Source organism: Mustela erminea, chromosome 11, assembly GCF_009829155.1.
Source record: "Mustela erminea isolate mMusErm1 chromosome 11, mMusErm1.Pri, whole genome shotgun sequence".
Lineage (NCBI taxonomy): Eukaryota > Metazoa > Chordata > Mammalia > Carnivora > Mustelidae > Mustela > Mustela erminea.
In genome coordinates, this window is record NC_045624.1 from 11,950,279 (window position 1) to 11,971,915 (window position 21,637).

The 21,637-nt window shown below is 40.2% G+C and overlaps 1 protein-coding gene and 1 non-coding gene across 2 annotated transcripts; one reads left to right on the forward strand and one right to left on the reverse strand.

Annotated features, from left to right (window-relative positions):
- Nucleotides 1-3,093: 3,093 nt before the first annotated feature.
- On the reverse strand, nucleotides 3,094-3,201 carry LOC116569749. The gene has a single exon (XR_004277177.1). It is a non-coding gene; the product is annotated as a U6 spliceosomal RNA (small nuclear RNA).
- A 9,045-nt stretch (nucleotides 3,202-12,246) lies between these two features.
- On the forward strand, nucleotides 12,247-17,290 carry LOC116569687 (cationic trypsin). The gene is made up of 5 exons (XM_032306130.1): nucleotides 12,247-12,355; nucleotides 14,698-14,857; nucleotides 15,610-15,863; nucleotides 16,368-16,504; nucleotides 17,039-17,290. The coding sequence occupies exons 1-5, from the start codon at nucleotides 12,316-12,318 to the stop codon at nucleotides 17,186-17,188; spliced, it is 741 nt and encodes a 246-aa protein (XP_032162021.1). The 5' UTR covers nucleotides 12,247-12,315; the 3' UTR covers nucleotides 17,189-17,290.
- Nucleotides 17,291-21,637: the final 4,347 nt, after the last annotated feature.

Here is a 21,637-nt window from a genome sequence, read left to right on the forward strand (position 1 = left end):
TCATAGGATAGCTCTACTTTCAACTTTTTGAGGAACCTCCATGCTGTTTTCCAGAGTGGCTGCACCAGCTTGCATTCCCACCAATAGCGTAGGAGGGCTCCCCTTTCTCCGCATCCTCATCAGTATCTGTCATTTCCTGACTTGTTAATTTTAGCCATTCTGGCTGGTGTGAGGTGGTATCTCATTGTGGTTTTGATTTGTATACTGAACAATTATTATGTGTCAGATACATGTTGGCTTTGAGGCAGAAGAGTAAGCAAATCAGACATTAGCTGTGCCCTCAGGAATTTTAAATTACCTGGAACAATCAACACTACACAGATACTCACACAAGTAATATATAATTGGAAGTAAGTGTAATAAAAGATACATAATGCCAACAAGAAAACTCAAGAAGGCCTGACTGGAGCTGGAGAGTGAAAGCAAGTTTCAGTATTCTCCCTGACCAGAGATCAGGAGAATGATTGGGACATTAGCAGGTGAGAGTATGGGGAAGGCACAGAGGCATGATCAGCATGGAGTGTCCAGGCACACAGGCTTCAATGCCATGCCTAGGAATCTAGTGTATCCTGACATCAACATAGAGCTGTTGAAAGGGTCTTAAGCAGGAAAATGACAGGGCCCATTTACATTTTAGCAAGACCACTCTGGTAAGTGATATAGAGGATAGGTTGAAGGAAAGTAAATCCAGGAGCAATAAAGTACTTATAGTGCTATTTCAATAGACTGTGCTCCTGACAAAGGCACAAGTGGTTCACTTGAAAGGTAAGTCAAGGATCTTCAAAGACAAGCCAAGGATTTTTCTGATGGGCACAGATTTTAAGACTGGACATTTGAATATAGGTGGTGAGTAAAGTGGATGGAGAAGTTAAGAGTGACTTCCATGTTTCAAGTTTGATTAACCATGTAGATGAAGTTCCATTGCACCGATTGGAAAAATAGGAAGAAGAAGCTATGATGTGCACCCCAGTGTTTATAGCAGCAGTGTCCACAGTAGCCAAAATATGGAAAGAGCCCAGATGTCCATTGACATACGAATGCATAAAGAAGGTGTGGTGTATAGATACATACATACCATGTCTATATATATATCTATATATATAGATATATATACACACACACAATACATATACATATATTCATACATTTTTATATATATTATATATATATATATATACACACACACACATATACACACAATGGAATATTACTTCCATCAAAAGGAATGAAATCTTACCATTTGCAATGACATGGATGGAAATAGAAAGTATTATTCTAAGAGAAATAAGTCAGTCAGACAAAGACAAATACCATATGATCTCACTCAAATGTGGAATTTAAGATACAAAACAGATGAACATAGGGGAAGCGAACAAAAAATCAAATAAGACAACATCAGGGAGACAAACCATAAGAGACTCTTAACTCTAGAAACAAACTGAGGGTTGCTGAAGGGGAGGTGGGTAGGGGAATGAGGTAGCTGGGTGATGGACATTAAGGAGGGCACTCGACGTAATGAGCACTATTATATGCCACTGATGAATCATTAAACTGTATCTCTGAAACTTATAATTCACTCTGTGTTAATTAATTGATCTTAAATTAAAAAAAAAATAAAGCAAGGATTAAAAAAAAAAAAAGGTATGATGGACTCAGCTCTAGATAAGCTGGCCTGAGCTGCTTGAGGACACTTGAGCAGATATGTTCAGGTAGCAGTTGGAACTCAGAGAAGCCTAGGAAGGAAGCTGGTATTAGAAAGATAGATTGTGAATCATAAGAAATTAGTTTATAAAATATCAAAGAGGTGGAATGTATAGAGAGAGAAGAAAAACATATAAATTGCTTCTCTTAGATGTATTTTATTCTTCAATTGGTGCAGAGTTCCATTGTATAGTACTTTTTGTGTCATTACTGGGGAAAACCCTTTTTAAATCAAGAAGACCATGAGTGATTCTTAGCCATATGGAATCTCCTTTGGAAATTGCATACTCCCCTTTTTGCTCATGTTTATGATTAACCCTAGGAACACCCTTTTCCAGCTTGAGAAATGGAGGCCCTTCCAGATTAATACCTGTGTATCTCCTATCACACTCCACCCATTGCCCAGAGACCTTGGACTAGAAATAAGATTGGTTGGTTTGGGGTGTAGAGGGATGATCCCCTCATTCTTCCCATCAAAACAAGTGCATTTGGAGAACCACCATGAAGACCAACATCTTTTCCATGTTCCTAGAGGTTGCTGGTTAGCTGTGCTTTTTTTTTTTTTTCTCTTCAGCATTGAAGGAAGACAGTGTTAGAGACTAAATTTCCACGTTCTGGGTCTTCTGGGTAGGTCAGAAGCCCTGCAGCAAGTATGTAGGTTTCTGCCTTACCTGGAACAAGGTGGGGAATGGAAAACAATGACTGAGAGTCTGGAAGGGACACACTCAGTCAAGCACAGACTCAAATTCTTGCTCTGTTTGTCACATGAGACCTTGCTATGTAACCAGGTAGCTGCCTAATTTATTGACCAAACTGGGGCCTTTTTTTAAAAAACTGGGACATTTTTAAGAATGGAAAGTGGCACAGTTAGTAACTGCATCAGGGCAGTGTACATAAACCAGAACCTAGAGACTCGAGATCTGGAGGCAGAGTGTGTTTCACAGAAGTGCTCCCGTTATTGTCTTTCATCCAACCCCACTCAGCTTTGTCTCCTCTGGATTCTTGGCTTCAGACCTGCATAGGAGCCCCAAGACATGTCAGTTTTGGACTCTCTTGTTGTAGTAGGAAAATTAGCGTTGAAGAGACTACATGCATTTGAGGCCTTCTTGGGGCTTGGCAAGGTCTGTCGATGGGCCGAAAATATACAGACTCCCACAAGGGCTAGCCAAATATTCTACCCAAGTCACACCCTTCCCTGTGCTGTTAGCTTCTTGAGGGAACCAAAGTGCTCCTCTCTGTTCACCTAGCACAAATCATCTAGGAATATTGCTTTATATAAAAAATCTTATTTTTGATAAAACCACTGCCAGACCTCAGATCTAGAAACTTCTCTCCCTCCCCTTCTTCTTCTTCTTCCTTTTGACTATCTTTTTTTTTTTTTTTTTTAATGCTATGTTGATGATCTTGATTGCGGTGATGGTTTCTCATCCTTGTACCGGGGCCATGCTAATAACCTCTGTATCGTTCTAATTTTAATACATGTGCTGCTGAAGCGAGCACTCTCTCTTCCTTTCTTTCATGCAAATGGTTCTTAAAATTATTCCACTCCACTAATCCTTCTTGATATAATAGGAATATATGGGAGTTGAGAGAAAATTTTCTTGGTCTTTCTCTTGACAGTTTTGTGATCCTTGTGTGTGTGTGTGTGTTTTCTTTATTCCAATAACTTAAGAGATAATGAAAAGAGCAAATAATGTGAAATAGATTGAAAGAGGTTGAGAAAACAGCAGAGCTACTGCAAGCCTAGACCAGCCTAGCACAAAGTCAGGGAGGTGGGGGCACTGGTGGGGGAAGGAGGATGGAGGTAAATGACCCCACACAGCAGCAGGGAGATGGCTCAGAACGTGGGGGGCATTAGTGAGGGCTGGACTAACCCTTTGGCATGGGCAGTATACTAACAAAAGAGAAAGACAATCTTAAATCATTGTAAACCAACTGATGGGGGAAAGAGATCAGGACACAAGTGGGAATATGAGTCTTCTGAAGGGCTCGGGACTAGAATGTACAGTATGTTTGGCAAGGAGGTGGGAATGAATGGGAAAGGCCACAAGGGCCTGCACCATGCAATGAAGAGACTGAAGGAAGACCCATAACGTGACTGGTATACACACCTGTCTGCTTCTGTGATACAACTTACTTTTTCTTTTATAAGGTGTGCTGCTCCACTGACTCTGTTGGGATCTGGCTGCAAAAGGAAAGAGAGCAGCACGAAGTGAATTCTGACAGCGACATAATTTAGTTTGTTTAACACTTCATCAAAACTCTTCTATGTGAATCAAAGGTTGTGTTAACTTCTCTTATTTCCTCATGGTTTTATGTGGGTGTTCATTTTATACATGAGGATATTAATGTGCAAAGACCCCCCAAATAGAAGCTAGCAACAGAATGAAAGCCTGAACGCTGGTGGCCAGATCAAAACATTCTTTCCCAGAATTTTATTGTGTCTTATACTTCGGTACAAGTTTCTGCCTCCATGATTCTCTTCTTTGTTCTGCCTTGCTCTGTGTCACTCTGATAGCCCAGCCCTAAATCCCCAGTCTCCCACTTCTTACTTTCTCCTTAAATCTTTTCTTGAAGTAAAGACCACATGAGCTAGTTCTCTTAAGATTACTAGTTTTATTTCAAGCCACCTGATCACTGAAACTGAACCACCATTCAATTTTAAGTCAAGATATAGGACATTTAAATGGTTCCTTTCTTGGGGCACCTGGGTGGCTCCATGGGTTAAGCCTCTGCCTTTGGCTCAGGTCATGATCTCAGGTCCTGGGACTGAGCCCCGCACTGGGCTTTCTGCTCAGCGGGGAGCCTGCTTCCCTCTTTCTGCTGCCTCTCTGCCTACTTGTGATCACTCTCTCTATGTCAAATAAATAAATAAAATCTTTAAAAAAAAATGGTTCCTTCCTTATATTCTAGAGCAAGGTCAACAAACAGGTCAACAACCCAGGGACAAATTGGACTGCAGCATGTTTTAGCAAATAGGTTTCCTGGAACTTAGCTGTCCCCACCCATGCACACCCTGCTTTCATGCAGCAAATTCAGGGCAGTCGTGGCAGAGAATGCATTGCCTGTAGTCCCTAAACCATTTACTGTTGGGCTCTTTAAAAAAAAAAAAAAAAAAAAAAACAAACCCAAAACTTGCTAAGCCCTGCCTGCAATTTTCTGGAGAGAATCCCTTGGAGCTAGAATAGAAATCTCCTCAAGCCAATTGCATTTTTGAGCAGTGTTCTCAAGGAAACCTGTCTGGTTCCAGGGTTCACTTTACCAAGAAATTCCATTCTCTTTGCCACCACTGATTTTCTGCCTAATGGCAATGATTAGAAATTCAGCTTCGCATAGACTGCCAGGTTAACATCAAGTTTATGACACAAGCACATGCTTTGTAACTTGTTCCTTTTTATAGTCTTGTTGCCCTGATTGCTTATTTCAGTTTTTCAGTAACTTAGTCTACCTCTTTCTGGGGAGCGGAATCCTTCTTTAAAAATTTCCCTTCCTGTTGCAGTGGTAAAGAGCCAGTAATGGCCTCAGGCACTCACATTGTATTAGGCAGGAAAGTGGCTGGAAGAGGTAAGGAAAAAGAAAAACAGACTCCATTAAAGAAAAGACCCATTATTTCTTCTTCAATTTCTTTCATGAGTGTTCTGTAGTTCCTTGAGTACAGATCCTTTACCTCTTTGGTTAGATTTATTTGCAGGTATCTTTTGGTTCTTGGTGCTATAGTAAATGGAATGGATTCTCTAATTTCCTTTTCTGTATTTTCAATGTTAGTGTATAAGAAAGCCACTGATTATTGACTTTGTATCCTGCCACGTTACTGAATTGCTGCATGAGTTCTAGTAGTTTGGGGGTGGAGTCTTTGGGGTTTTCCATATAAAGAATCATGTCATCTGCGAAGAGAGAGAGTTTGACTTCTTCATTGCCAATTTGGATACCTTTTATTTCTCTTTGTTGTTTGATTGCTGTTGCTAGGACTTCTAATACTATGTTGAACAAGAGTGGTGAGAGTGGGCATCCTTGTCGTGTTCCTGATCTCAGTGGGAAGGTTGCAAGCTTTTTCCCATTGAGGATGATATTTGCTGTGGGTCTTTCATAGATAGAATTTATCAAGTTCAGGAATGTTCCCCCTATCCCTATACTTTGAAGAGTTTTAATCAGGAATTGATGCTGGATTTTGTCAAATGCTTTTTCTGCATCAATTGAGAGGACCATGTGGTTCTTCTCTCTTCTCTTATTGATTTGTTTTATCACATTGATTGATTTGTGAATGTTGAACCATCCTTGTAACCCAGGGATGAATCCCACCTGGTCATGGTGGATAATCTTTTTAATGTGCTGTTGGATCCTGTTTGCTAGGATCTTGTTGAGAATCTTAGCATCCATATTCATCAGGGATATTCGTCTGAAATTCTCCTTTTTTAGTGGGGTCTTTGCCTGGTTTGGGGATCAGGGTAATGCTGGCTTCATAAAAAGAGTCTGGAAGTTTTCCTTCTGCTTCAATTTTTTGAAACAGCTTCAGGAGAATAGGTGTTATTTCTTCTTTGAAAGTTTGGTAGAATTCCCCAGGGAATTCATCAGGTCCTGGGCTCTTGTTTTTTGGGAGGTTTTTGATCACCGCTTCAATCTCGTTACTAGATATTGGTCTATTCAGGTTGTCAATTTCTTTCTGGTTCAATTTTGGGAGTTTATAGTTTTCCAGGAATGCATCCACTTCATCTGGGTTGCTTAGCTTATTGGCATATAACTGTTGATAATAACTTCTGATGAGTGTTTCCTTGGTGTTAGTTGTGATCACTCCTTTTCATTCATATTTTATTAATTTGAGCTTTCTCTCTTTTCTTTTGGATTAGTGTAGCCAATGGTTTATCTATCTTATTGATTCATTTAAAAAACCAGTTTCTAGTTTCATTGATACGTTCTACTGTATCTCTACTTTCTACCTCATTGATCTCTGCTCTAATCTTGATTACTTCCCTTCTTATGTGTGGAGTTGGTTTGATTTGTTGTTGATTCTCCAGTTTTTTAAGGTGTAGAGACAGCTGGTGTATTCTGGATTTTTCAATTTTTTTGAGGGAGGTTTGGATGGCTATGTATTTCCCCCTTAGGACTGCCTTTGCTGTATCCCATAGGTTTTGAACCGAAGTGTCTTCATTCTCATTGGTTTCCATGAATTGTTTAAGTTCTTTTTTGATCTCCTGGTTGATCCAAGAATTCTTAAGCAAGGTGGTCTTTAGCTTCCAGGTGCTTGAGTTCCTTCCAAACTTTTCCTTGTGATTGAGCTCCAGTTTCAAAGCATTGTGATCTGAGAATATGCAGGGAATAATCTCAGTCTTTTGGTATCGGTTGAGTCCTGATTTGTGACCCAGTGTGTGGTCTATTCTGGAGAAGGTTCCATGTGCCCTTGAAAAGAATGAGTATTCTGTTGTTTTAGGGTGGAATGTTCTGTATATATCTATGAGGTCCCTTCCATGCTCTCGGATCAGAAGAATAAACATTCTTAAAATGTCTATACTGCCGAGAGCAATCTGTACTTTTAATGCCATTCCAATCAAAATTCCACTGGTATTTTTCAAAGAGCTGGAGCAAATAATCCTAAAATTTGTATGGAATCAGAAGAGATCCCAAATCACTAAGGAAATGTTGAAAAACAAAAATAAAACTGGCGGCATCACGTTACCTGATTTCAAGCTTTATTACAAAGCTGTGATCACCAAGACAGCATGGTACTGGCATAAAAACAGAAACATCCAACCAGTGGAACAGATTAGAGAGTCCAGATATGGACCCTCAACTCTATGGTCAAATAATCTTCAGCAAAGCAGGAAAAAATATACAGTGGGAAAAAGACAGTCTCTTCAATAAATCGTGCTGGGAAAATTGGACAGCTATATGTAGAAGAATGAAACTCGACCATTTTCTTACACTGTACACAAAGATAAACTCAAAATGGATAAAAGACCCCAATGTGTGACAGGAATCCATTGGAATCCTAGAGGACAACATAGGCAGTAACCTCTTTGATGTCAGCCACAGCAACTTCTTTCAAGATATGTTTCCAAAGGCAAAGGAAACAAAAGCGAAAATGAACTTTTGGGACTTCATCAAGATCAAAAGCTTCTGCACAGCAAAGGAAATAGTCAACAAAACAAAGAGACAACTCACGGAATGGGAGAAGATATTTGCAAATGACAGTACAGACAAAAGGTTGATATCCAGGATCTATAAAGAACTCCTCAAAATCAACACATACAAAACTGATAATCATATCAAAAAATGGGCAGAAGATATGAACAGACACTTCTCCAATGAAGACATACAAATGGGTATCAGACACATGAAAAAATGTTCATCATCACTAGCCATTAGGGAGATTCAAATTAAAACCACCTTGAGATATCACCTTACATCAGTTAGAATGGCCAACATTAGCAAGACAGGGAACGACGTGTGTTGGAAAGGATATGGAGAAAGAGGAACCCTTTCCCACTGTTGGTGGGAATGTAAGTTGGTGCAGCCACTTTGGAGAACAGTGTGGAGATTCCTCAAGAAATTAAAAATAGAGCTTCCCTATGACCCTGCAATTGCACTACTGGGTATTTACCCCAAAGATACAGATGTAGTGAAAAGAAGGGCCATCTGTACCCCAATGTTTATAGCAGCAATGGCCACGGTCGCCAAACTGTGGAAAGAACCAAGATGTCCTTCAACGGATGAATGGATAAGGAAGATGTGGTCCATATATACTATGGAGTATTATGCCTCCATCAGAAAGGATGAATACCCAACTTTTGTAGCAACATAGATGGGACAGAAAAGATTATGCTGAGTGAAATAAGTCAAGCAGAGAGAGTCAATTATCATATGGTTTCACTTATTTGTGGAGCATAACAAATAGCATGGAGGACATTGGGAGATAGAGAGAAGGGAGTTGAGGGAAATTGGAAGGGGAGGAGAACCATGAGAGACTATGGACACTGAAAAACAACCTGAGGGTTTTGAAGGGGAAGGGGGTGGGAGGTTGGGGGAACCAGGTGGTGGGTATTGGAGAGGACACGTATTGCATGGAGCACTGGGTGTGGTATAAAAACAATGAATACTGTTACACTGAAAAGAAAGTTAAAAAAAAAATCAATGAAAAAAATTAAAAAAAATAAAATGTATTCCTATGTCAAAAAAAAAAAAAAAGAAAAGAAAAGAAAAAAGAAAAGATCCATTAAGGAAAAGATCTTAAAATTGCTTTCAGAGGCCAGACACCCTTGCTTTTGCCAATATAAATGTGAATATATTTGCTGGAGCGCAGCCAGCACCCCATTCAGGCACAAGTTTAAATAGTCCTTCAAGGCCACTAAGCCATGTCCATGGGAAAAAAAGGTGACAAATACAGATTCATTAAATACAAACACATGCCTCTGGGACACCATGTGTTTGAAGTTAGGAAAAAAAGTATAGGTACCAACATGTCCTGCTGAGCCAAAGGAATGTGGGCATTCCCACACACAGCATGTGGCTCTTTTCATGGATGTGACTGAAGAAGGAGACCCCCCCCCACACACACATACACACACTGTGGCATGTCTATTGTTGACTGTAAATAAGAATTCATAGATGTTATTGAGGATAGATGTTTTGCACACATAAAGTGCATGTATGTCTCTTGAATCTGAGAAATTTCAACCCAATTCTCCAGGCCCCAACTTCACAGAATGATTCACAGTATCTCAGAAGCAAAATATATCTTGTAGGTCTGAGCTTCCACACAATGGTGCAAGGGTTATCTTCGGGTTTGTTCACCCATTTAAATGACGACATGATACTTATGTACAGAGATACCTCATACAGACTCGTATTCTCCTGGCCTCCAGCACGGAGCGTTCTCCTAGTCTTTTCCACTTGCTGTGCTTTTCTTTTTTCTTTAATCTCCAGATCTGCTCAGCTCCATAGGCCTTCTATCCCCAGCAGCCAGCACAGCCACCACCATCAGTGATCCTTGAGGTTTTCCATTCTCATTTTGTCCAGCCAGCCCTCTGCCTAATATGTAATAATGCACTAGGCAATGTGCATCTCCAAACATCTTCATCATGTACTTTCTTTGGAAACACATACTAAAATGACCAATCTTCAACCTGGTATCAGGCAGCACACAAACAACCATTATTATTTAAAGAGCTGTATTATTAAATAGCATAGGTTCCTTTTAACATACATTAGATAAAAATTCACCAACCCATGACATATCAACATCTTTTCTTGAGAAGAGGTTCAGGAAAAAAGTTCATTTAAAACTCAAAACGTCATTTACATTACAGGGATTGTGTTCAGTGGTTTCCATGCAACACGTGGGAGTTATTTGGGAATAACTGAAGCCCAGAAACAATCACGCGCTGTTTTCCCCCACATCCCTGCTCCTGCTTTGGATGACTGAAGAATCATCACACTGCCCCCAGAGGGGTCCATGTTTATTCCCAAATAAAAATCCCAAATAAAAAATTCCCAAATAAAAAATCCCAATTTGTAATTGATCCTAAATAATTCCCCTTCTTTAGCAACCCTCACAGTTCCCTTTCCAGGAAGAAGGGTCCTAGTGATAAAGCCCAATGCACCAGAGAGAACTCCCTGAAATGCAGCAGCACACGAGCCAATTATTGTGGAAACTGCTCCAAGACATTGTGTTTTCCATATGGACTAAGGTCTCTGATGAGGTTCAGGGGAAGTTCCTGGGTTGATACAGGATTATACATCTTCTAACACCTCAACATGGAGGTGTCAAAATGGAAGATAATTGGACAAGATGAGAAGGCTCTCCCTTCTTCATTGTGAGTCTGGACCTTTCCATAGTTTCCCTGGTTTTTAGGGATCAGTGGCAACCGCCTGCCTTATGTGTTGTTCATGCAGTACTTAACGAGAGCCTACTTTGTTCTAATGTTCAAGGCACTTTCTCATGGCTATGGCCTTAGAAGCTACTTTGCCTGTCTATTTTCCTTAGATCAGCTGTCCCCAGCTGGGGATTATTTTGATCCCAAGAGAACTTTAACAATGTCTAGAGACATTTTGGTTATCATAATTGGGAGGAGGGGCTGGTGGTACTTGTAACTAAGGCAAGAGATGCTTACAAATATCCTATAGAGTGCAGAGCAGTTCCCCACAACACAGAATTACCTGGTCCCAAATGCAATCCTGCCTTCTAGTTAGTCATCTTTTTAACAGCAACATTTCAAAAGTAAAGGAAATAAACTACTCATGAAGGAGGATTTGCTAAAGTAGACGTAACATCCTGGTAGGTCATTATGATGTGTAGGAGGAGAATCTGGTTATATGCAGCTAGAGTTTAGTTCTTCCTGAGATTCACTTATTCTGGAAGTTTCTGCCATGCCTTATTAATTATGACAACTCCTGCTCCAGGAACACATTTCTTAGATATTTCCAAGAATTTCATCTGGTCCCTAGAGTCATTTTAATTTGGTAGAGTTAGATTGTTTATTGTGTTTATTACATTTATGGCATTACAGTGGAGGCCACGGCCTCAGAAATGAAGCTGCTTGAGTTTGAATCCTGTGTTGATCATTAAAGTGTATAAAACTTGGAGCAAAACGTGTAATTTCTCTAAGCTTCAACCTCCCCATCTATAAAATGGTAAAAATTAGAACACTTATAAAGCAGTTGGTAAGGATCAAATAAATTGATGGATATAAATCTCATTCACAGTGCCTGACACATAAGAAGCACTTCATAAATATGGATTCTCTCATTGTTGGCCAAGATTTCTGCATTATCATGCTGTCCAGAATGTGGCAAACTTAATGAAGTGCTATACAACAGTTAAGCACAGAGACTCCAAAGCCAGATTCCCTGGTTTGGAATCCTGACCCCACTGTATACTTGCTATGTGGTTTTGGTCAAGTTCCTGCAATTTCGTGTGCCTCAGTTTTCCCATATGTAAAATGGGATAGTAATAGGTAGCTTCTAGAGTTGTAATGAGAATTACTAAATTAATATATACAATGTTTTTATATATGTAAAATATATAGTAAGTTCCAGTAAATGTGATTCTTTCACTCTTCCATCTAGACCGATCATAGCTTCAATTCAGAACATTTTTCTTTTCTCAGGGAAACAAGGTGTCCCTATTAATAATGAAAAGTTAACATGGATATCCAAGACCAGAGATATCACAGAAAAATTATGTAATTGTGAAAGAGTCAATGTTAATTAAACATCAAGGGAGTAGTGTTCAAGATGGTCCTCAAGATAAAAGTTCATAGTTGAGACAACCAAATACCTAAGACCTTTGCCTGGGACTGAGGACACCCAGGAATGAGCCTCATTCCATGACCTTGCTCCAACTTACTTCTGTATTATGGGGAACACAACATACCAGCTGGGTTTATTACTTCCATTCCCATAACCTTTTGGAAAACTAGACAAAAGATAATGTTTAAATCTGATACTGAATTATCTTTGATTTGGCACAAAATTGAATTATAAATTCAGATTAATAAGTTTCCAATAAAATCAGTTTTCTGGCACCCAGGGCCATGGGTGTTGATGTCAGACCTGGAGGTATAAATAGCTGTGGATGAGAGATGTTCATCACATTCCCCAGTCAAATTCCAGGGAGCAACCATGAAGACCTTCATCTTCCTTGCCCTGCTGGGAGCTGCTGGTGAGTCTATAATAATAAATGATTCTGTGTATGCCCTTGATGTATTTGTTTGCAGTTTGTACTCTGGAAGACAACAATGAATGCGGAATAGAGTCTCTGTACTTAGGAAGCTTAAAATATTGAAATGACAGTGTATATAGTAGTACCCTTTTCTCTGTGGCAGCTACATCCACCCCCACTAGATGCCTGAAGCCACAGATTATACTGAACCCTATTATACTACGTTTCCTTTCCCCACATATACATACCCATGATAAAGTTTAATTTACAAGTTGGGAACAGTAAGGGATTAACAATAAATTTAGTATATCAGAGAAAATTATAACAATATGGTGTTATAAAAGTTATATGACTATGCTCTTCTGTCTCTCTCTCTCTCTCTCAAAATATCTTAATGTATGTACTCAGTTTTCTTCTGATGATATGAGATGATAAAATGCCTACATGATGAGGAGAGGTGGGGTAAATGACATAGGAATTGTGACCTAGTGTTAGGCTACTAATGACCTTCAGAGGATACATCAGAAAATGGATCATCTGCTTCTTGACTCTGGTGAACCAAGGGTAACCAAAACCACCATAAAGGGAGGGACTAGAGTTCTACAATGTCTATACATAATTTAATCTCCCTAGTGGGGGAAAGATGATAGTGAGCAAGAGTACTTAGCGTAGAAAGTATAAAGAGGAAGAAATTGCCCTGAACTTCAAGGTAAAATCTATGGAGAAAGAGAGAAACAGAAAATATATTTCCAGGGGCGCCTGGGTGGCTCAGTGGGTTAGGCCGCTGCCTTCGGCTCAGGTCATGATCTCAGGGTCCTGGGATCGAGTCCCGCATCGGGCTCTCTGCTCAGCAGGAAGCCTGCTTCCCTCTCTCTCTGCCTGCCTCTCCATCTACTTGTGATTTCTCTCTGTCAAAAAAATAAAATCTTTAAAAAAAAAAAAAAAAAAGAAAATATATTTCCACATTAAGGAAATGTTGTTTTGACCTTTCTGAGCATTTGAAGTTAATAATTGGGAGATAAAAGTGGGAGTAGTGACTAGTCTTGGGCTCATTGAAGAGGCTATGAAGGTCAAAGCCTGAGTCTCCTCTATACCAACAGACATCTTCACAGGGATCTTGACAAGTGAAGGTACTTCATTTCTCATGAATAAAAGCTAGGGGCTAGGTTTTACAACATCCTTGCTAATGAAATCTCTCTGGTGAAAAATAACATATCATTTAATCATCAGAAGAAAGAAAAATGTCTATTTCTGGCTTTTCATACTACCAAATTTTATACAAATCTTACAATGAATCTTTCCTGAATTGGATGATTATAAATTCAATACATTAGTCTATACATGTGGAAATATCTTCCCAAAATTACTTTAAAATACTTGAACAATAGGGTATGTATAACACAATCATTGACTTTGGGAGCCACAGAAATCTTAATAAAGTGGTGGGCAGATTTTAGAATGCTGAGTAGATTTTAAAATGTTATAAAGGTAATTGACATAAGGGGAAAGGCTGGAAAGGGAAACCATAAAATGTTCCATGAAATTATGTCATGAAAATTTTAGACAAGAACCCAAATAGAAATTGGGGGAGCGGGAGAAGGGGGTGGGATTATGGACATTGGGGAGGGTATGTGCTTTGGTGAGTGCTGTGAAGTGTGTAAACCTGGTGATTCACAGACCTGTACCCCTGGGGATAAAAATATATGTTTATAAAAAATAAAAAATAAAAATAAATAAATAAACAAATTAAAAAAAAAAAAAAGGAAAGAAATTGGGGGAGCAAGAGTACAAAACTCCCAATTCCTTCTAGGCTGAAACATTCTTAGGAGTCTTCTAAAACCTTCCTTTCTGTTACTTCATGAGGATATCTACCCTATACCAACTATTATAAATAAACTTAAGTATGGTTACTGCAAAACATTATTGAACACCTATTTGCATTTCTGCTGAGCAAAGTTTTGTACAAAAAGTATTCTTTACTTAGATAGTAATGTTCACGGCATTTTTTACATAAATAGTCTCTGAGGAAGGGGTGTGTGTGTGTGTGTGTGTGTATGTGCATGTGTGTGTGTTGCATATGTAGAACACAGTATATTTATCAAATTTAAAACACAAATTTAAAAAATTAGATAGTTATAACAGTTAAATAGGGTATGTGTTAAGGGTATTGAATAATAAGATTTGGAAAAATCATGAAAAAATTATGTTATCACCATTTCCTGATTATGTGTGACAGGAAAAAATGATCTTTGCTTTTATAATTAATCCCCCAAAACTTGGCGGTAAGTAGAAATTCCAAGATGGATCTGTTTAACGGATTGTTTCCAACTTTTCCTGGTCAGCTGCTTTCCCCATTGATGATGATGACAAGATCGTTGGGGGCTACACCTGTCAGAGGAATTCTGTTCCCTACCAGGTGTCCCTGAACTCGGGCTATCACTTCTGTGGTGGTTCCCTCATCAATTCCCAGTGGGTGGTGTCCGCAGCTCACTGCTACAAGTCGTAAGTAACCAGTCCTCACCTCCCTGTTCTCTCAGAACAACTCATGCCCCAGCAAAGCCAAAGAACAATCAGGGTAAACTACACAGTTATGTTTGAGGGGGGAGCGTTCATTTCTAGGAGGCTAATCTTTCCCCCCAGGCACTCAATGATATATGGAGGGAATTTTACATGGAAAGGTAAACTTAGAGTTCCCTGATGTCCTTCCAAGTGATGGTACCAAAGACATGGGGAGAGGGGAACTAGTGAGTGATGAAGAATACTCTGAACTAGCTCAAGAGCATGAATCAATAAATATTCTTAATCATTATAGCTCAATATGGAGGAAATAATCCACATGAAGCCTGCAGTACAATATTGAAAATGAACATAGTTCATTCTGCCTCCTTAAATTTCTGTCATGTCTCTGATTCCTGCCACATCTCCCCAGAATAATACATAATCTGAACCAGAGGAGAAGTGGCAGGTGCTGAGAAGTCATCACCAATTCCTGCTTCACCTAACATCGTTTTATTGGCATCACTAGTCATGGGAACTAACCTTCTAACAAGACAGTGGGCTGTGAGTCTGTACTGATACGGACACCCACCTTAAAGTCACGGTCACCTGCACCATGTCTGATAGGGCTATCTTAATGCATTATTTTCTGTGTGTGGAAATGCTTGTGGGGGATGGTGTTCGTGCCGATGACGGGTGAACTGGGAAAAGGGAAAAGCTCAACTTGGTCCTTAAAAGCTTTGCATTCTTTGATCCAGCCGAATCCAGGTGCGTCTGGGAGAACACAACATCGCAGTCTCTGAGGGTGGTGAGCAATTCATCAATTCAGCCAAGGTCATTCGCCACCCCAGATACAACCAAAACACTATGGATAATGACATCATGCTGATTAAACTGAGCTCTCCTGCCACCCTCAACTCTCGAGTGTCTTCTATCTCTCTGCCAAAATCCTGTGCAGCTGCTGGTACCCAGTGCCTCATCTCTGGCTGGGGGAACACCCTGAGTACTGGGCGTAAGTGTCACCTGGAACAAAAGCACCAGGTCTGGAAATCCTAGAAGTGAAGGACATGTAGAGGCTCAGTTAGTCTGAATTGTCACTCAAGGCAAGTTTCCCAGAGGATCGTTTGTAGATATGGAATCTTAAGAAGATGCCTTTGCTGGGAAACACAGCAAAAATGAGCCATGATAAAGATGGCAGATATTCAACTGAAATGTGATTAGTGATTTGCAAAGAAGTACAAACTGAGGAGGTAAGCAGAACAGAGGGATTTGGTACAGTCTAAAGTAGAGACCTGCTTGAGAAAGAGTCTCTAGATTTGAGATCTGTAGTCACTGCTGCTAACATCAGAGAGAACAACTTGTTGATTAAAACTGGAAGTCATTCCAGATAACTGTTCTTCTAAAGCAGAAGATACTGGCAATCTGAGAGAGTAGCGAAGGTGAAGGGAGATAGGCAAAGAAATCTCCAGGAATCCTATAGGTAATAGTCTTCCATTTTTACTCTGCTGCCCTACAGAAAGGTATCCTGATGTCCTGCAGTGTCTTCAAGCTCCCATCCTCTCTGACAGCACTTGCCGCAATGCCTACCCTGGTCAGATCAGCAGCAACATGATCTGTCTGGGCTACATGCAGGGTGGAAAGGACTCTTGCCAGGTCAGTTTCTTTATACTCCTTCCAGCTGAGCTTCATGCACTTCCACCACAGTTCCCTTTCCCAAAACACAGGCTGAAAAGTTATCTCTGTAACGGATTATAACGGACTACAGAGATTTGGGATCAGTGATAAATTATCTTTTTCAAACATTAATAGCTAGTGCTAAGGGTAAAAATACACAGAAGATGGCGTGGAAGCAGAACATCCTGGTGCCCTTCTGAGGAGCAATATTGTAGAAGGAAACTTTCTGAAAAAAGGCAGGGTTAGCTGGGCAGCGTTGCACTCACCAGTCCTATACTTCTTCTTGGTCCTGCATGCCTGCCACTAAGAAAAAAGCAGGAGCTAAGAGATGGGAGGAGAAAAGAGAGCCATGTATTCAGAGATTGAGAATTGGATTTCCAGGGGAAGGGAAGATGCTTCCTAGAGAATCAGCAACCTGGGAAAACAGACCCAGGGTCATGGAGAAACAATGTTGAGTTTTGCTCTCATCTTGGCATAGTTGGGAGTTCTTACTGCCTCTTCCTTCTTGCACAGGGTGACTCTGGTGGCCCTGTGGTCTGCAACAGAGAGCTCCAGGGCATTGTCTCCTGGGGTATTGGCTGTGCTCAAAAGGGCAAACCTGGTGTCTACACCAAGGTCTGCAACTACGTGAGCTGGATTCGGCAAACCATTTCTGCCAACTAAGCATGTAAGGATGTGTATTGCTCTATGCACCATTCTTTTGGTCAATTTCATTTCCAACCATGCCTAAAACAGTATCTAAATAAAAACGTTTATTCCACATCACCTGTGCCCATGAACTGTTCTGACTTAGTATTTATGATCTTTCTCTTCAAACCAGCTGCTGAATAAGAAGGTGGACATAGGATTGAACTATTACATGAGCATAAAATGGAGAGGTTAGGTTATGATTCATTACACCTGCTCAAAGTGAATTTAGTGATCACCTACTATCTGCTTGGCTCTGTGTGGTCTATTGAGGGTATAAGCATGGATAAGCCTAAAGGTCATTGTTACTGTCACATTTTGAACAGAGGATGACACCAAGGTGCAGAAAGTGAAATTCAACTGCCCAAAGTCCTTTGGCAAGCTCATAGTCAGGCAGAGACCAAGCTCCAGCTATCCTGATTGCCGATGCATTGCCATTGCCATGACACCATGGTCACCTTCTGTGCTCTAATCTATCTGAAACTCTGTGAGGCTAGATGATGAAAACCTCCATGTGAAGAAATTTTTACAAATCACTGATTTCCTGCATTCTCCAAGGTTTTATCAACATATGTGTTACAATTCTCTAAGATCTTTCTTGTTTTCCCTATGGGGTTTTATTGCTATAGCAGTGATGATGTCTGCAGGCAATCTGTGCCCCTCTTCCACCACCAGTCCCCCAAATCTCAGACCAAATAATGTAGTGTTTTGAACTATAAGAAAAAGGAAGTACAAATGCAAGTATGTTTGCAGAAAATAGATCTAATACACCAAGTTCATAGATTTGGCTACCGAGTTGGCTTGGAGTACAAGTCTCAACATAGGATTCTTGTGCATATGAGGTCTGGATCCAGGAAAAAGACATCATGGGATCTGAGCATGGAAACACTGGAGGAGGTGGAGGAGGTTTGAAAGGGAGAAATGTTCCCAGCTTCCTTAATAAGGTGAAGGAGGGATCTTATCTTAGTCAGTTTAGACAGTTACAACAAAAATGCCATAGACTAACCATAAATTAATTTCTCATGGTTCTGGAGGCTGGGAAGTCCAAGATCAAGGTGCCATTGAAATAGTGGGGGCCCCACAAATAAGTGAAACCATATTATAATTGACTCTCTCTGCTTGACTTATTTCACTCAGCATAATCTCTTCCAATCCTGTCCATGTTGATACAAAAGTTGGGTATTCATCCTTTCTGATGGAGGCATAATACTCCATAGTGTATATGGACCATATCTTCCTTATCCATTCGTCCATTGAAGGGCATCTTGGTTCTTTCCACAGTTTGGCGACCGTGGCCATTGCTGCTATAAACATTGGGGTACAGATGGCCCTTCTTTTCACTACATCTGTATCTTTGGGGTAAATACTCAGTAGTGCAATTGCAGGGTCATAGGGAAGCTCTATTTTTAATTTCTTAAGGGATCTCCACACTGTTCTCCAAAGTAGCTGCACCAATTTGCATTCCCACCAAGAGTGTAAGAAGGTTCCCCTTTCTCCACATCTTCTCCAACACACATTGTTTCCTGTCTTGCTAATTTTGGCCATTCTTACTGGTGTAAGGTGGTATCTCAATGAGATGGAGAGGAGAAGGGAGTTGAGGGAAACTGGAAGGGGAGATGAACCATGAGAGACTATAGACTATGAAAAACAATCTGAGGATTTTGAAGGGGCGGGGGGTGGGAGGTCGGGGTACAGGTGGTGGGTATTATGGAGGGCACGTATTGCATGGAGCACTGGGTGTGGTGCATAAACAATGAATTCTGTTACACTGAAAAGAAAAAAAAAAAGAAAAGTGGGGGCCCACTTCTGGCATGTAGACAGTGGCCTTCTCACTGGGTCCTCACAGGGCAGAGAGAGGGCTCTAGTCTCTCCTTATTAGGACACTAATCCCATCACAGGGGCTCCATCTTTATTACCTCATCTAAATCTTGCAAAGGCCCTGCCCCCTAATACCATCCCACTGTGGATTAGGGTTTGGGCACATACATTTGGTGGGGGGACACAATCATGGAGTCTATACTGGGTATTTTGGAAGAGGAAAGTATGGGAAGGTACACACCCCATCAGCAAATTTCTATTCCTCTGTAACTCCGGATGGCACGTTCATAGGGAGCAGACCTGAGCCCCTAATATTGCCTTGTGAATGCCACCAGGATGGAGACCAAATTCCTTTTCTTTGCATTTAAGTCTCCTAACTATTTGATCATAACTAAGCTGTCCTGTCTTATTTCCATACTTCTCATTGAATTGCTTTTATGTTTGTGTAGAGCTTAAATTAATTTTATACATAACTTCTCTTTGTTAAAATAGGTAGCTATAGATCTACCTTAGCTAAACACCCAAGGCCTCTGTGCAGAAACAAATGAGCTGAACAATTCTCCTGTTTCCTCTGAAATGCTTTCTATTCCACTCCATCGCCACCATCAATATACGCCTACCCACCTGTGCCCAAGTAGAGGGCAGATTCAGAGACCTGGCCGGCTAAGTGAGATAGATAAACGGTGAGAGATCAGGGCCGGCCTGAAGAGAAGTACGGAAAAAAAAAAAAAAAAGAATCCCACTTCTTAATACCATTCTATAGTCCCTTTTCAGTTTCTCTTATCGCCTTCTATTGTCTTTTTAAAATCTAACCCTTTTTAATTTGTATATTTACATTAAACTGTAAAATCTGTGCACTCTCTGACCCAGCAGCTTCACTTCTAGAACTCTATCCTAATAAAACATGCATGTAAAAACAAAATAAAGCATACATGGGAGGGTAGCATTTGGAAGTCATTCAGTTGCAAGGACTAGAATATCCAGCTCATTAGGTCTTGCATTAATGGAAACTTAGAAATGAGGAAAGCTTCAGTGATGTTGTGATTCAGCAATGCAAAAATGTCAAGGACCCAATTTACTTCTGGCTTTGCCCTGTGCATTACTCTCATTTACTGTCATTTCTGTCACTTTATCCTAGGGATAAAGCCTTGTGATCAAAAAGCCCTCAGGGCCCTACTTTCTCTAGTCTGTATCCAGGGAAAGAGATAAACAAAATTGCTCCCACCAGATCTAGAAACCGTCTTACCCAGACAGCCCCAGCAGACATCATCATATTGTATATCTTTATCTGAACCTGGTCATTTGCACAACCCTGAGCCAATAATCAAATGGGATTATGCTAATTAATTCACAAGGAAGTGACCTGGCATGGCATCAGAGCAAGGGGTAGGCTTTTCATGCTGCAAGAATCTAGGCCTTCATGGTGTGTGTTTGGTTAACTGAGTAGTTGTAAGACTAGTCACCAAGAGGAGAGGGAGTGGATGGAAAGGAGGAGGCCACAGTCTCCACTAGAGTAATCTAGGGTGCTTGCCAATATATCTTCTATGAAATCCTGAAAACCCAGAAACAACTCAAATATCTATTTAACAGAGGACTGAGTAAATAAACCTGGCACATCCCTCAGTGGAAACAATGTAACTATTCTGCTCATTTATTCAACCACTTACTCAACAAATACTTACCGAAAAACCTACCATAGGCGAACACTTTTAAAAATGCACTAAAGATGTAAGAAGAAAATTCAGGCAAAACCCTACCTTCATGGTATATGTATTCTCACTGAGTAAACAGAAAACAAATGAATAAGACTGTAGACTACATTGCTGTTCCATGCAAATGCTGCAGGAAGAGAAACTGGATAAAGGGGAGGCTGACTGGAAGGCACAGACCTGCTTCTAAACTCCAGTGGATGTTTGAACAACATGAGGGTTGGGGCACCAATATCCTGCATAGTCAGAAATCCTTTTGTAACTTATGACTTCTGCAAAGTTTATCTACTAATAGCCTACTGTTGGCCAGAAGCCTTACTGATAATGTAAAACGTTTGGTTAACATATATTTGGTATGTTACAGTATGTACAAGTACTACATATTGGTATGTATACAAGTATGTAGTAGTTATATGTAGTACAAGTATGTACTTGTAAGTAGTACTTGTACGAATACAATCTAGTTTGTATTTGGTATGTACAAGTACTACATACTTGTTCTTACGATAGAGAAAAAACTGTTATTAAGAAAATCATAAGGAAGAGAAATTCATTTGCAGTTCTGTACTGTAAGAAGTCCACAAATATATGAACTATGTAGTTCAAATTCATGTTGTTCAAGGGTCAACACTGAATCAGAGAAACACATAAAAAGACCTATGAAAATAGGGACCTCAGGCTGCTCAGTTGGTTAAGCAGCTGACTTGATTTTACCTCAGGTCATGATCTCAAGGTCCTGGGATGGAGCCCTGCATGGGGCTTAGTGGGGATTCTGCTTGAGGATTCCCTCCCTCTCTTTCCCTCTGCCCCTCCCACCTCTCATGCTCTCTCTCTTTCACTCTAAAATAAATAAATATATTTTTTTTCTTTTTAAAAAGACCTATGAATACATACTACA